The sequence below is a fragment of the Musca autumnalis genome, unplaced genomic scaffold (genome assembly GCF_047663935.1).
Source record: "Musca autumnalis isolate F117 unplaced genomic scaffold, ASM4766393v1 scaffold_4, whole genome shotgun sequence".
Taxonomy (NCBI): domain Eukaryota; kingdom Metazoa; phylum Arthropoda; class Insecta; order Diptera; family Muscidae; genus Musca; species Musca autumnalis.
The window spans coordinates 71,475,703-71,490,203 of record NW_027411977.1 but is presented as its reverse complement, the minus strand read 5'-3'; the positions used below and the strand labels follow the sequence as shown (position 1 = coordinate 71,490,203).

Genomic DNA, 14,501 nt, shown 5'->3' with positions numbered 1-14,501 from the left:
ACTTTTACCGTCATAATGGAGATAGCGAATGCAAATCGCTTCAACAAAAATTAAAGTGATTCGAGAGCAGGTCTTAAAGTGGTCGTATTCGAAATGTTGTGTGGGAGGTACCAGAAGGAGTAGACCAATATAGTCCATATTCGAACCTGATATATATCTGGTAAATATATTAGGTTGTGCAGAGTATGGATTACATCGGGCGCTCCCTTCGAGAGTTATCGTGCGTACCTGAAGGAGTGGACCGATATGGTTTATCTTCGAACTTAAACTATGTTTGGACAAAATATTACGGAGGCCATATTTTGGATTCGCAGATCCGTTCGAGATTTATCTTGCACTCCAACCAATACACACGGTGTCATAGGGTTTTTTTTTTGGCTATTTTCTCAGGAAGTATGGACATGGTCATCAATCCAACTTCGCGAAAGCCCTGTTTAACTATATGGGGCTTGGATTTCTTCTTCCTCAATTCCACGTACGACTGGCATACACACATATAATTGATTATCCGACGTTTCAAACTATCGCACTGCTTGCTGCTCCACTAATAATTGTGGAGATGGTGTGCATCGCTGTTGTCGTGCTGTGCTGCTTACGGAACCCATGCTGATGATCGGCTACTTGATAGCTCGTGACGCTGACGCTTGTGTGGAGTAAAGCCTCAAGAGTTTATGCTCCGGGCGACATAAACGATATCGGTCTGTATGATTCACATTTGCTGGAATCCTTGTATGTCTTCTGCAGCGGAAACTCCATGCACAGACTTCGGGCACGAGGAGGGTGGCTACCTACAGGTTGAGAACTTTCACGAGATACTCAACTTCCAGCTGTTTCAGCATTACCATGGAGATACCGTCAGGGCCTAACGCTTTGGATGGTTTAGGGTTCCCGATGACATTCGCAACATCACCCATTGTAAGTTGTGGTTCCTCTTCGATAGGAAAATATCCAATGCGACGTAGTACTCTTCGCCCTGTCATTTGTGGAGATCTCGCCAAACCTTTTGATTAAAATAACTTGCGCACATCTTCGGATTAGTCCTATCTTCCTTCTTCCCAATGCTCAAGAGTGGCATAACCTTTTTGCACAATTAACTCATGCTGGCTCCAATGTAATAACTCTTCAAGTGATCTAACCACTTCTCCGGTTGTGCTCACCAAACAAGCTATTAACTTCCAGTGTCAGCTTCCTAACTCTGGAGTCTCTAGGATTGGTTCGACGAAGCTCATCACGCTCATTTGTTTCTCCCACCATCTCTTCTGGGAAATTTGATCTCACTTCGGGTATTTGACCAACTGGTACATCTATAGTAAGCGGCTTCAGCTATCCCGGAACATACTTTCTGCTACCATCAGAAGAGTCATGCAGTTCTGTGAAGCGGAGATTTGTAAACTCTCTGAAACTACTGCAATTAGCTTTCCAATGATTGAAGAAAGTGCGGCGTTCAGAGGTAGTGAAGTCCTGCAGACAATTATGGGAGTATGGTATGATCCAGGAGAAACGACGGTTTGACTGGTGTCGTCATTTGTCAGACCAGGTGACACGATGGTTCTACCTGGCGAACTGTGACACTCTCCGCTAGTTCTGGTAGGGCCGTTCTCATTGACCGTGCAAAACATAGAGCTATCAATCTGCTCGGGCAACACTATACCCCTCTGGTCGTTTCCGAGGACCGAATACCACAACTCATGATGAGCATTAAAGTCTTCCAACACCAGACGGTTATGACCTTCAAAAAGCGGGCTATTGTTAGGCCTGTAACCTGGAGTAAAGTTATTTATCGGCGGCAACTCTAAATCTGCAGCTTCACACCTGACCGCTACCTCCATACATTCCATGTAGGAGTACAGCGAGATATTTGTGTATTGAACAGACTCGTTGCTACCATCACAAAGCAGTAAGCTGCAGTTGTTGCTGAGAGCTCGGTTCCCTGCACCGTCGTGACCATGATATTCTTGCAACTCAATAAATCCACTATTTCCTTGATCTTACCTCGGAGTCCGTTTGCAATTAAATTGCAAAACGAATGCATTTTCAGGGATTGGGGCAGCAACGTTAAGTGCTGCGCGTGGGAATACGGGGAAGCCTCATATTTTGATGAAATCGACTCACTGTGTTCACGCAGCATGCCGCAACATAATCCCTGTCGTTGTGCTGTACGAATCCAGAGCAATACCTGACATGCACCCACTCCCGACATCTATTGCATCTCACCGTGCTGGGCGTGGGAATACGGGGAAGCCTCATATTTTGATGAAATCGACTCACTGTGTTCACGCAGCATGCCGCAACATAATCCCTGTCGTTGTGCTGTACGAATCCAGAGCAATACCTGACATGCACCCACTCCCGACATCTATTGCATCTCACCGAAGTTTGAATGTGGTGGATGCGGATGTGACAAACTGGGCACATACATATAGGTCCTGGGTTTTCCTCCGTCGTCTTCTATTCTATAGAAGCCTCCTACGGAGGTCTTCTATTCTATAGAAACCTCCTAGGGAGGTCTTCTATTCTATAGAAACCTCCTAGGGAGGTCTTCTATTCTATAGAAACCTCCTACGGAGGTCTTCTATTCTATAGAAGCCTCCTACGGAGGTCTTCTATTCTATAGAAGCCTCCAACGGAGGTCTTCTATTCTATAGAAGCCTCCAACGGAGGTCTTCTATTCTATAGAAGCCTCCAACGGAGGTCTTCTATTCTATAGAAGCCTCCAACGGAGGTCTTCTATTCTATAGAAGCCTCCAACGGAGGTCTTCTATTCTATAGAAGCCTCCAACGGAGGTCTTCTATTCTATAGAAGCCTCCTACGGAGGTCTTCTATTCTATAGAAGACTCCTACGGAGGTATTCTATTCTATAGAAGCCTCCTACGGAGGTATTCTATTCTATAGAAGCCTCCTACGGAGGTATTCTATTCTATAGAAGCCTCCAACGGAGGTATTCTATTCTATAGAAGCCTCCAACGGAGGTCTTTTATTCTATAGAAGCCTCCTACGGAGGTCTTCTATTCTATAGAAGCCTCATGCGGAGGTCTTCTATTCTATAGAAGCCTCCTACGGAGGTATTCTATTCTATAGAAGCCTCCTACGGAGGTCTTCTATTCTATAGAAGCCTCCTACGGAGGTCTTCTATTCTATAGAAGCCTCCTACGGGGGTCTTCTATTCTATAGAAGCCTCCTACGGAGGTCTTCTATTCTATAGAAGCCTCCTAGGGAGGTCTTCTATTCTATAGAAACCTCCTAGGGAGGTCTTCTATTCTATAGAAACCTCCTAGGGAGGTCTTCTATTCTATATAAGCCTCCTACGGAGGTCTTCTATTCTATAGAAGCCTCCTACGGAGGTCTTCTATTCTATAGAAGCCTCCTACGGAGGTCTTCTATTCTATAGAAGCCTCCTACGGAGGTCTTCTATTCTATAGAAGCCTCCTACGGAGGTCTTCTATTCTATAGAAGCCTCCTACGGAGGTCTTCTATTCTATAGAAGCCTCCTACGGAGGTCTTCTATTCTATAGAAGCCTCCTACGGAGGTCTTCTATTCTATAGAAACCTCCTACGGAGGTCTTCTATTCTATAGAAAGATCCTACGGAGGTCTTCTATTCTATATAAGCCTCCTACGGAGGTCTTCTATTCTATAGAAGCCTCCTACGGAGGTCTTCTATTCTATAGAAGCCTCCTACGGAGGTCTTCTATTCTATAGAAGCCTCCTACGGAGGTCTTCTATTCTGTAGAAGCCTCCTACGGAGGTCTTCTATTCTGTAGAAGCCTCCTACGGAGGTCTTCTATTCAATGAAGCCTCCTACGGAGGTCTTCTATTCTATAGAAGCCTCCTATGGAGGTCTTCTATTCTATAGAAGCCTCCTATGGAGGTCTTCTATTCTATAGAAGCCTCCTACGGAGGTCTTCTATTCTATAGAAGTCTCCTACGGAGGTTTTCTATTCTATAGAAGCCTCCTACGGAGGTTTTCTATTCTATAGAAGCCTCCTACGGAGGTCTTCTATTCAATGAAGCCTCCTACGGAGGTCTTCTATTCTATAGAAGCCTCCTACGGAGGTCTTCTATTCTATAGAAGCCTCCTACGGAGGTCTTCTATTCTATAGAAGCCTCCAACGGAGGTCTTTTATTCTATAGAAGCCTCCTACGGAGGTCTTCTATTCTATAGAAGCCTCATGCGGAGGTCTTCTATTCTATAGAAGCCTCATGCGGAGGTCTTCTATTCTATAGAAGCCTCCTACGGAGGTATTCTATTCTATAGAAGCCTCCTACGGAGGTCTTCTATTCTATAGAAGCCTCCTACGGAGGTCTTCTATTCTATAGAAGCCTCCTACGGAGGTCTTCTATTCTATAGAAGCCTCCTACGGAGGTGTTCTATTCTATAGAAGCCTCCTACGGAGGTCTTCTATTCTATAGAAGCCTCCTACGGAGGTCTTCTATTCTATAGAAGCCTCCTACGGAGGTCTTCTATTCTATAGAAGCCTCCTACGGAGGTCTTCTATTCTATAGAAGCCTCCTACGGAGGTCTTCTATTCTATAGAAACCTCCTAGGGAGGTCTTCTATTCTATAGAAACCTCCTAGGGAGGTCTTCTATTCTATAGAAACCTCCTACGGAGGTCTTCTATTCTATATAAGCCTCCTACGGAGGTCTTCTATTCTATAGAAGCCTCCTACGGAGGTCTTCTATTCTATAGAAACCTCCTAGGGAGGTCTTCTATTCTATAGAAGCCTCCTATGGAGGTCTTCTATTCTATAGAAGCCTCCTATGGAGGTCTTCTATTCTATAGAAGCCTCCTACGGAGGTCTTCTATTCTATAGAAGTCTCCTACGGAGGTTTTCTATTCTATAGAAGCCTCCTACGGAGGTTTTCTATTCTATAGAAGCCTCCTACGGAGGTCTTCTATTCAATGAAGCCTCCTACGGAGGTCTTCTATTCTATAGAAGCCTCCTACGGAGGTCTTCTATTCTATAGAAACCTCCTAGGGAGGTCTTCTATTCTATAGAAACCTCCTAGGGAGGTCTTCTATTCTATAGAAACCTCCTACGGAGGTCTTCTATTCTATATAAGCCTCCTACGGAGGTCTTCTATTCTATAGAAGCCTCCTACGGAGGTCTTCTATTCTATAGAAACCTCCTAGGGAGGTCTTCTATTCTATAGAAACCTCCTAGGGAGGTCTTCTATTCTATAGAAACCTCCTACGGAGGTCTTCTATTCTATATAAGCCTCCTACGGAGGTCTTCTATTCTATAGAAGCCTCCTACGGAGGTCTTCTATTCTATAGAAACCTCCTAGGGAGGTCTTCTATTCTATAGAAGCCTCCTATGGAGGTCTTCTATTCTATAGAAGCCTCCTACGGAGGTCTTCTATTCTATAGAAGCCTCCTACGGAGGTCTTCTATTCTATAGAAGCCTCCTACGGAGGTCTTCTATTCTATAGAAGCCTCCTACGGAGGTCTTCTATTCTATAGAAGCCTCCTACGGAGGTCTTCTATTCTATAGAAGCCTCCTACGGAGGTCTTCTATTCTATAGAAGCCTCCTACGGAGGTCTTCTATTCTATAGAAGCCTCCTACGGAGGTCTTCTATTCAATGAAGCCTCCTACGGAGGTCTTCTATTCTATAGAAGCCTCCTATGGAGGTCTTCTATTCTATAGAAGCCTCCTATGGAGGTCTTCTATTCTATAGAAGCCTCCTACGGAGGTCTTCTATTCTATAGAAACCTCCTAGGGAGGTCTTCTATTCTATAGAAACCTCCTAGGGAGGTCTTCTATTCTATAGAAGCCTCCTATGGAGGTCTTCTATTCTATAGAAGCCTCCTATGGAGGTCTTCTATTCTATAGAAGCCTCCTACGGAGGTCTTCTATTCTATAGAAGTCTCCTACGGAGGTTTTCTATTCTATAGAAGCCTCCTACGGAGGTTTTCTATTCTATAGAAGCCTCCTACGGAGGTCTTCTATTCAATGAAGCCTCCTACGGAGGTCTTCTATTCTATAGAAGCCTCCTACGGAGGTCTTCTATTCTATAGAAGCCTCCTACGGAGGTCTTCTATTCTATAGAAACCTCCTAGGGAGGTCTTCTATTCTATAGAAACCTCCTAGGGAGGTCTTCTATTCTGTAGAAGCCTCCTACGGAGGTCTTCTATTCTGTAGAAGCCTCCTACGGAGGTCTTCTATTCAATGAAGCCTCCTACGGAGGTCTTCTATTCTATAGAAGCCTCCTATGGAGGTCTTCTATTCTATAGAAGCCTCCTATGGAGGTCTTCTATTCTATAGAAGTCTCCTACGGAGGTTTTCTATTCTATAGAAGCCTCCTACGGAGGTCTTCTATTCTATAGAAGCCTCCTACGGAGGTCTTCTATTCTATAGAAGCCTCCTACGGAGGTCTTCTATTCTATAGAAACCTCCTAGGGAGGTCTTCTATTCTATAGAAACCTCCTAGGGAGGTCTTCTATTCTATAGAAACCTCCTACGGAGGTCTTCTATTCTATATAAGCCTCCTACGGAGGTCTTCTATTCTATAGAAGCCTCCTACGGAGGTCTTCTATTCTATAGAAGCCTCCTACGGAGGTCTTCTATTCTATAGAAGCCTCCTACGGAGGTCTTCTATTCTATAGAAACCTCCTAGGGAGGTCTTCTATTCTATAGAAACCTCCTAGGGAGGTCTTCTATTCTATAGAAGCCTCCTACGGAGGTCTTCTATTCTATAGAAGCCTCCTACGGAGGTCTTCTATTCTGTAGAAGCCTCCTACGGAGGTCTTCTATTCTGTAGAAGCCTCCTACGGAGGTCTTCTATTCTGTAGAAGCCTCCTACGGAGGTCTTCTATTCAATGAAGCCTCCTACGGAGGTCTTCTATTCTATAGAAGCCTCCTATGGAGGTCTTCTATTCTATAGAAGCCTCCTATGGAGGTCTTCTATTCTATAGAAGCCTCCTACGGAGGTCTTCTATTCTATAGAAGTCTCCTACGGAGGTTTTCTATTCTATAGAAGCCTCCTACGGAGGTTTTCTATTCTATAGAAGCCTCCTACGGAGGTCTTCTATTCAATGAAGCCTCCTACGGAGGTCTTCTATTCTATAGAAGCCTCCTACGGAGGTCTTCTATTCTATAGAAGCCTCCTACGGAGGTCTTCTATTCTATAGAAGCCTCCAACGGAGGTCTTTTATTCTATAGAAGCCTCCTACGGAGGTCTTCTATTCTATAGAAGCCTCATGCGGAGGTCTTCTATTCTATAGAAGCCTCATGCGGAGGTCTTCTATTCTATAGAAGCCTCCTACGGAGGTATTCTATTCTATAGAAGCCTCCTACGGAGGTCTTCTATTCTATAGAAGCCTCCTACGGAGGTCTTCTATTCTATAGAAGCCTCCTACGGAGGTCTTCTATTCTATAGAAGCCTCCTACGGAGGTCTTCTATTCTATAGAAACCTCCTAGGGAGGTCTTCTATTCTATAGAAACCTCCTAGGGAGGTCTTCTATTCTATAGAAGCCTCCTACGGAGGTCTTCTATTCTATAGAAGCCTCCTACGGAGGTCTTCTATTCTATAGAAGCCTCCTACGGAGGTCTTCTATTCTATAGAAACCTCCTAGGGAGGTCTTCTATTCTATAGAAACCTCCTAGGGAGGTCTTCTATTCTATAGAAGCCTCCTACGGAGGTCTTCTATTCTATAGAAGCCTCCTACGGAGGTCTTCTATTCTATAGAAACCTCCTACGGAGGTCTTCTATTCTATAGAAAGATCCTACGGAGGTCTTCTATTCTATAGAAGCCTCCTATGGAGGTCTTCTATTCTATAGAAGCCTCCTACGGAGGTCTTCTATTCTATAGAAGTCTCCTACGGAGGTTTTCTATTCTATATAAGCCTCCTACGGAGGTTTTCTATTCTATAGAAGCCTCCTACGGAGGTTTTCTATTCTATAGAAGCCTCCTACGGAGGTCTTCTATTCAATGAAGCCTCCTACGGAGGTCTTCTATTCTATAGAAGCCTCCTACGGAGGTCTTCTATTCTATAGAAGCCTCCTACGGAGGTCTTCTATTCTATAGAAGCCTCCTACGGAGGTCTTCTATTCTATAGAAACCTCCTACGGAGGTCTTCTATTCTATAGAAAGATCCTACGGAGGTCTTCTATTCTATATAAGCCTCCTACGGAGGTCTTCTATTCTATAGAAGCCTCCTACGGAGGTCTTCTATTCTATAGAAGCCTCCTACGGAGGTCTTCTATTCTATAGAAGCCTCCTACGGAGGTCTTCTATTCTATAGAAGCCTCCTACGGAGGTCTTCTATTCTGTAGAAGCCTCCTACGGAGGTCTTCTATTCTGTAGAAGCCTCCTACGGAGGTCTTCTATTCAATGAAGCCTCCTACGGAGGTCTTCTATTCTATAGAAGCCTCCTATGGAGGTCTTCTATTCTATAGAAGCCTCCTATGGAGGTCTTCTATTCTATAGAAGCCTCCTACGGAGGTCTTCTATTCTATAGAAAGATCCTACGGAGGTCTTCTATTCTATATAAGCCTCCTACGGAGGTCTTCTATTCTATAGAAGCCTCCTACGGAGGTCTTCTATTCTATAGAAGCCTCCTACGGAGGTCTTCTATTCTATAGAAGCCTCCTACGGAGGTCTTCTATTCTGTAGAAGCCTCCTACGGAGGTCTTCTATTCTGTAGAAGCCTCCTACGGAGGTCTTCTATTCTATAGAAGCCTCCTACGGAGGTCTTCTATTCTATAGAAGCCTCCTACGGAGGTCTTCTATTCTATAGAAGCCTCCTACGGAGGTCTTCTATTCTATAGAAACCTCCTACGGAGGTCTTCTATTCTATAGAAACCTCCTACGGAGGTCTTCTATTCTATAGAAAGATCCTACGGAGGTCTTCTATTCTATAGAAGCCTCCTATGGAGGTCTTCTATTCTATAGAAGCCTCCTACGGAGGTCTTCTATTCTATAGAAGTCTCCTACGGAGGTTTTCTATTCTATAGAAGCCTCCTACGGAGGTTTTCTATTCTATAGAAGCCTCCTACGGAGGTCTTCTATTCAATGAAGCCTCCTACGGAGGTCTTCTATTCTATAGAAGCCTCCTACGGAGGTCTTCTATTCTATAGAAGCCTCCTACGGAGGTCTTCTATTCTATAGAAGCCTCCTACGGAGGTCTTCTACTCTATATAAGCCTCCTACGGAGGTCTTCTATTCAATGAAGCCTCCTACGGAGGTCTTCTATTCTATAGAAGCCTCCTACGGAGGTCTTCTATTCTATAGAAGCCTCCAACGGAGGTCTTCTATTCTATAGAAGCCTCCAACGGAGGTCTTTTATTCTATAGAAGCCTCCTACGGAGGTCTTCTATTCTATAGAAGCCTCATGCGGAGGTCTTCTATTCTATAGAAGCCTCATGCGGAGGTCTTCTATTCTATAGAAGCCTCCTACGGAGGTATTCTATTCTATAGAAGCCTCCTACGGAGGTCTTCTATTCTATAGAAGCCTCCTACGGAGGTCTTCTATTCTATAGAAGCCTCCTACGGAGGTCTTCTATTCTATAGAAGCCTCCTACGGAGGTCTTCTATTCTATAGAAACCTCCTACGGAGGTCTTCTATTCTATAGAAACCTCCTACGGAGGTCTTCTATTCTATAGAAACCTCCTAGGGAGGTCTTCTATTCTATAGAAACCTCCTAGGGAGGTCTTCTATTCTATAGAAGCCTCCTACGGAGGTCTTCTATTCTATAGAAGCCTCCTACGGAGGTCTTCTATTCTATAGAAGCCTCCTACGGAGGTCTTCTATTCTATAGAAGCCTCCTACGGAGGTCTTCTATTCTATAGAAGCCTCCTACGGAGGTCTTCTATTCTATAGAAACCTCCTACGGAGGTCTTCTATTCTATAGAAAGATCCTACGGAGGTCTTCTATTCTATAGAAGCCTCCTATGGAGGTCTTCTATTCTATAGAAGCCTCCTACGGAGGTCTTCTATTCTATAGAAGTCTCCTACGGAGGTTTTCTATTCTATAGAAGCCTCCTACGGAGGTTTTCTATTCTATAGAAGCCTCCTACGGAGGTCTTCTATTCAATGAAGCCTCCTACGGAGGTCTTCTATTCTATAGAAGCCTCCTACGGAGGTCTTCTATTCTATAGAAGCCTCCTACGGAGGTCTTCTACTCTATATAAGCCTCCTACGGAGGTCTTCTATTCTATAGAAGCCTCCTACGGAGGTCTTCTATTCTATAGAAGCCTCCTACGGAGGTCTTCTATTCTATAGAAGCCTCCTACGGAGGTCTTCTATTCTATAGAAGCCTCCTACGGAGGTCTTCTATTCTATAGAAGCCTCCTACGGAGGTCTTCTATTCTATAGAAACCTCCTACGGAGGTCTTCTATTCTATAGAAAGATCCTACGGAGGTCTTCTATTCTATATAAGCCTCCTACGGAGGTCTTCTATTCTATAGAAGCCTCCTACGGAGGTCTTCTACTCTATATAAGCCTCCTACGGAGGTCTTCTATTCTATAGAAGCCTCCTACGGAGGTCTTCTATTCTATAGAAACCTCCTACGGAGGTCTTCTATTCTATAGAAAGATCCTACGGAGGTCTTCTATTCTATATAAGCCTCCTACGGAGGTCTTCTATTCTATATAAGCCTCCTACGGAGGTCTTCTATTCTATAGAAGCCTCCTACGGAGGTCTTCTATTCTATAGAAGCCTCCTACGGAGGTCTTCTATTCTATAGAAGCCTCCTATGGAGGTCTTCTATTCTATAGAAACCTCCTACGGAGGTCTTCTATTCTATAGAAAGATCCTACGGAGGTCTTCTATTCTATATAAGCCTCCTACGGAGGTCTTCTATTCTATAGAAGCCTCCTACGGAGGTCTTCTATTCTATAGAAGCCTCCTACGGAGGTCTTCTATTCTGTAGAAGCCTCCTACGGAGGTCTTCTATTCTGTAGAAGCCTCCTACGGAGGTCTTCTATTCAATGAAGCCTCCTACGGAGGTCTTCTATTCTATAGAAGCCTCCTATGGAGGTCTTCTATTCTATAGAAGCCTCCTACGGAGGTCTTCTACTCTATATAAGCCTCCTACGGAGGTCTTCTATTCTATAGAAGCCTCCTACGGAGGTCTTCTATTCTATAGAAGCCTCCTACGGAGGTCTTCTATTCTATAGAAGCCTCCTACGGAGGTCTTCTATTCTATAGAAACCTCCTACGGAGGTCTTCTATTCTATAGGAAGATCCTACGGAGGTCTTCTATTCTATAGAAGCCTCCTACGGAGCCGAAACCACGGAATGTACATTGAAGATGACAATCAAAGCCAATACTATAGCTTGGCTTTTACTGATACATAGTTATAAGTTAATATTAATAATAATATTAATATTCCGTAAAATTAATATTGTTCTTATTCAAATCTCTTTTCCAGCAATTGATCGCGTCCTACGCGAACGCACTCTTAATCTGGAGATTATCATTAACAACAAAACCTTGGAAAATGGTTTGCGTGTCATTCAATTGGAAACTGCCGTTGGTGCTGCCATGAAGTGTTTCAATGGTGCTTTGGGTATTAATGTGCCACGTTCTCGTTTCTTGCCCGTGAAAAAGACCTCCGATTTACTATTGGTCATGTCCAATTTATACAATTTGAAAAATGGCAGTCTGGTTATGTCGCCACAACGTATGTTCCCCACCACACCCTTGGTAAAACTGGGTGAAAATCACTTTGCCAAAGTAAAAGAGTTCCTTGGCCGTTTTGCCAATATACCTGATATCATTGAATTGGATCATTTGACAGTGTCCGGTGATGTTACCTTTGGACGTGGGGTTTCATTGAGGGTAAGGTTCGAACAAATAATATATTTGGATTTTTTATAACGTTATATTGTTCTTTTTTAATTATAGGGTACTGTCATCATCATTGCCAACCATGGTGATCGTATTGATATTCCAGCCGGTGCCATATTAGAGAATAAAATCGTATCTGGTAACATGCGTATATTGGACCATTAAGAAAAACACACTGCTGCAGAACTGTCGTAAATGTTGTTTGGGTAAACATTTACGGGGGTTCCAATTCTATTAACTAACCGTCAACACCTCTTGATGAACTAATCAACATATTATCAGTCAATCAACTAAACCAACTTTGTAGTAATTGTATGCTTTATGTAGTGGAAAATTATAGGCATTTTTGTCTGAAGCTCTCAGTCAATTGCCAATTTAGATATTTTCATTGGAAAATGGAAATGTATATTATTTAATACTTCCAAACGGTTTCTGATAGCGTTTTTCATACTTTTTTTTTTGTTCCTTAAAAATTGTTTTTGTATTTAAATTTTGTTTTTGTTAAAAGAAAAACAATGTTTTTTTTTGTGATCGAATATTTATGTTTCTTCTAATGATTTGGTATAATTTATCGATTTTATATTTGGTTGTTCATTTCTTTTCTATATATTTCTTTTTGTATATTCTTTTTCCTTTTCCTCAATATGTAGGCTCTATTCTATATATTTTTAAATTATTTTTTGCAATTGTATGTAGAATCATATTACGGCGCAAATTTAATTAAGCATAAAGGCAATTAAGTTGTGAAAAGACACAATTTATTATTATAATTATAAAAAACACACACACAAAACAAGTTTATATATTGTTATACAATTTTTTTTGAAAATAATGGCAATAAATAATTTAGTTCTTGTTACCAAAACATTTGTTTATTTTTTAAATAACTGTAAAATATTATCTATATAATTTACATATATAATATAAATATTGCTTACGCTGGAGTATTCCCCCAATGGCTTAACTTCATTTATTACCCTCTATTACAGAGAGTAATGTTTTTCAAAACGAACTGACAGTGTTGCAAAATTTTACTGATCGGTACCAATATCATGATTTCATCCCGGCGAAGGGAATTATCAATTGGATTTTCAGCTTTTGGAAATGATGCCTTTTTAGCGAAAAACCGAACTCTTTAAGTGTCTAGTATTCTCAAATAAATGAGAATCACACTCACTTTTCAGAACAAAAATATTTGCAAACAACTATCAGCACGTATCAACTAAGAACTCATCGAGTTCTGTAAGTTGAAAAACATCATCACAGTTGCCTGTGAGTGATTGTTGTTGGAATTTATTACAAACTCCCTTGCGCGTGCCATTCGCTGTTCTTTGTTTGTTTTGTTTATTGTTGAAGATGCTGTGGTAGATGTAAGGCATGCGTCGTGCGTACTGGATGTGCGATAATTTCGAGGAGCAAACATCGACGCGGATCACTACCATGTTGTAGCTAAGATACGCAGAGCATGAATGCTGGACATCGGAAAACTGCATTGAACGCAATTTTTGAATAGCATAACAGAATAATGGCAAACGATTGCTCATTCTATACAAACCGCCGCAAGAACAGTACATGGATACGAAACCCCTTCACCAAAGAACACATGGAACGATAAAGAGTGTTGTGCTGCTACTTACTTACTTAGCTGGCCCATTACAGAACGTTTGTTCCACAGGCCGAACTAAGAAAAGATCTCGATTTCTCTCTATTTACCGCGTCTTTTCATCTCATCATCCACTTGTTTGCGCCATCTATTCCTTGGCCTGTCAATTCTGCGTGCACCGCCAAGCGGTCCGTGTTTATACGCCTTTTTAGCGGGTTCATCATCGCTCATTCTTATGATATGGCCTAGCCAACGCAATCGCTGCATCTCGATACGTTTAACTATATTAATGTCTTTGTATAGCAGATACAGCTCGTGGTTCATGCGGCGTCGATATTCACCGTCAACGTAGACAACCCAGTCCGTAGATCTTTCGAAGAATTTTTCTCTCAAACACACCAAGCACTGCCATGTCTGCTTACGCAAGTACCCAGGCTTCGGAGCCATACATCAGCACGGGTAGTATCAGTGTTTTGTAGAGCGTTATTTTTGTTTGACGAGATGTGGCTTTGTTTTTAAACTGCTTACTTAAACCAAAGTAGCATCTGTTGGCCAATACAATTCTTCTTTTTATTTCACAACTGATGTCGTTTGTTGTGTTTACGGAGGTGCCGAGGTATACAAAGTCTTTTACTACCTCAATATTATAGGAACCAACTTCCACAGTCGGTCCGAGCTCAATGGACGTCGACACCATCAACTTGTTCTTCTCACCGTTTACCGCCAGACCCACTTTAGCAGATTCTCCTTCGACCTTCATAAAGGTATCGGTTACTTCTTTTACTGATCGTCCCATGATGTCTATATCATCAGCATAAGCAAGTAACATGTGATTATTGGTGTAGATTGTGCCACTTCTTTTTGACTTTCTTTTGACGTTTGCCTCTCGTATAACCTTTTCCAGCAGGATGTTGAAGAGATCACATGAAAGGCTGTCTCCTTGTCGGAAACATCTTTTGGTACCAAACTGTTCAGAGAGGTTCTTTCCTATTTTAACTGAGGACCTCGTGTCAGTTAAAGTCATTTTACAAAGCCGGATGATCCTTGCGAGGATACCAAATTCAGACATGGCTTGGAATACCTTTTAACGCAGCGGGCT

The 14,501-nt window shown here is 42.5% G+C and overlaps 1 protein-coding gene across 2 annotated transcripts in view; it reads left to right on the top strand.

Moving 5' to 3' along the window:
• UGP (UDP-glucose pyrophosphorylase) overlaps positions 1–12,664 on the top strand; it is a 93,771-nt gene extending 81,107 nt beyond the window's left edge. For both annotated transcript variants that reach the window (XM_073984955.1, XM_073984954.1), the window contains exons 8-9: positions 11,381–11,790; positions 11,857–12,664. In XM_073984955.1, coding sequence (XP_073841056.1) covers positions 11,381–11,790; positions 11,857–11,964 — 518 coding nt within the window. In that variant the 3' untranslated portion in view covers positions 11,965–12,664. The remainder of the gene's footprint in view (positions 1–11,380; positions 11,791–11,856) is intronic.
• Positions 12,665–14,501: the final 1,837 nt, after the last annotated feature.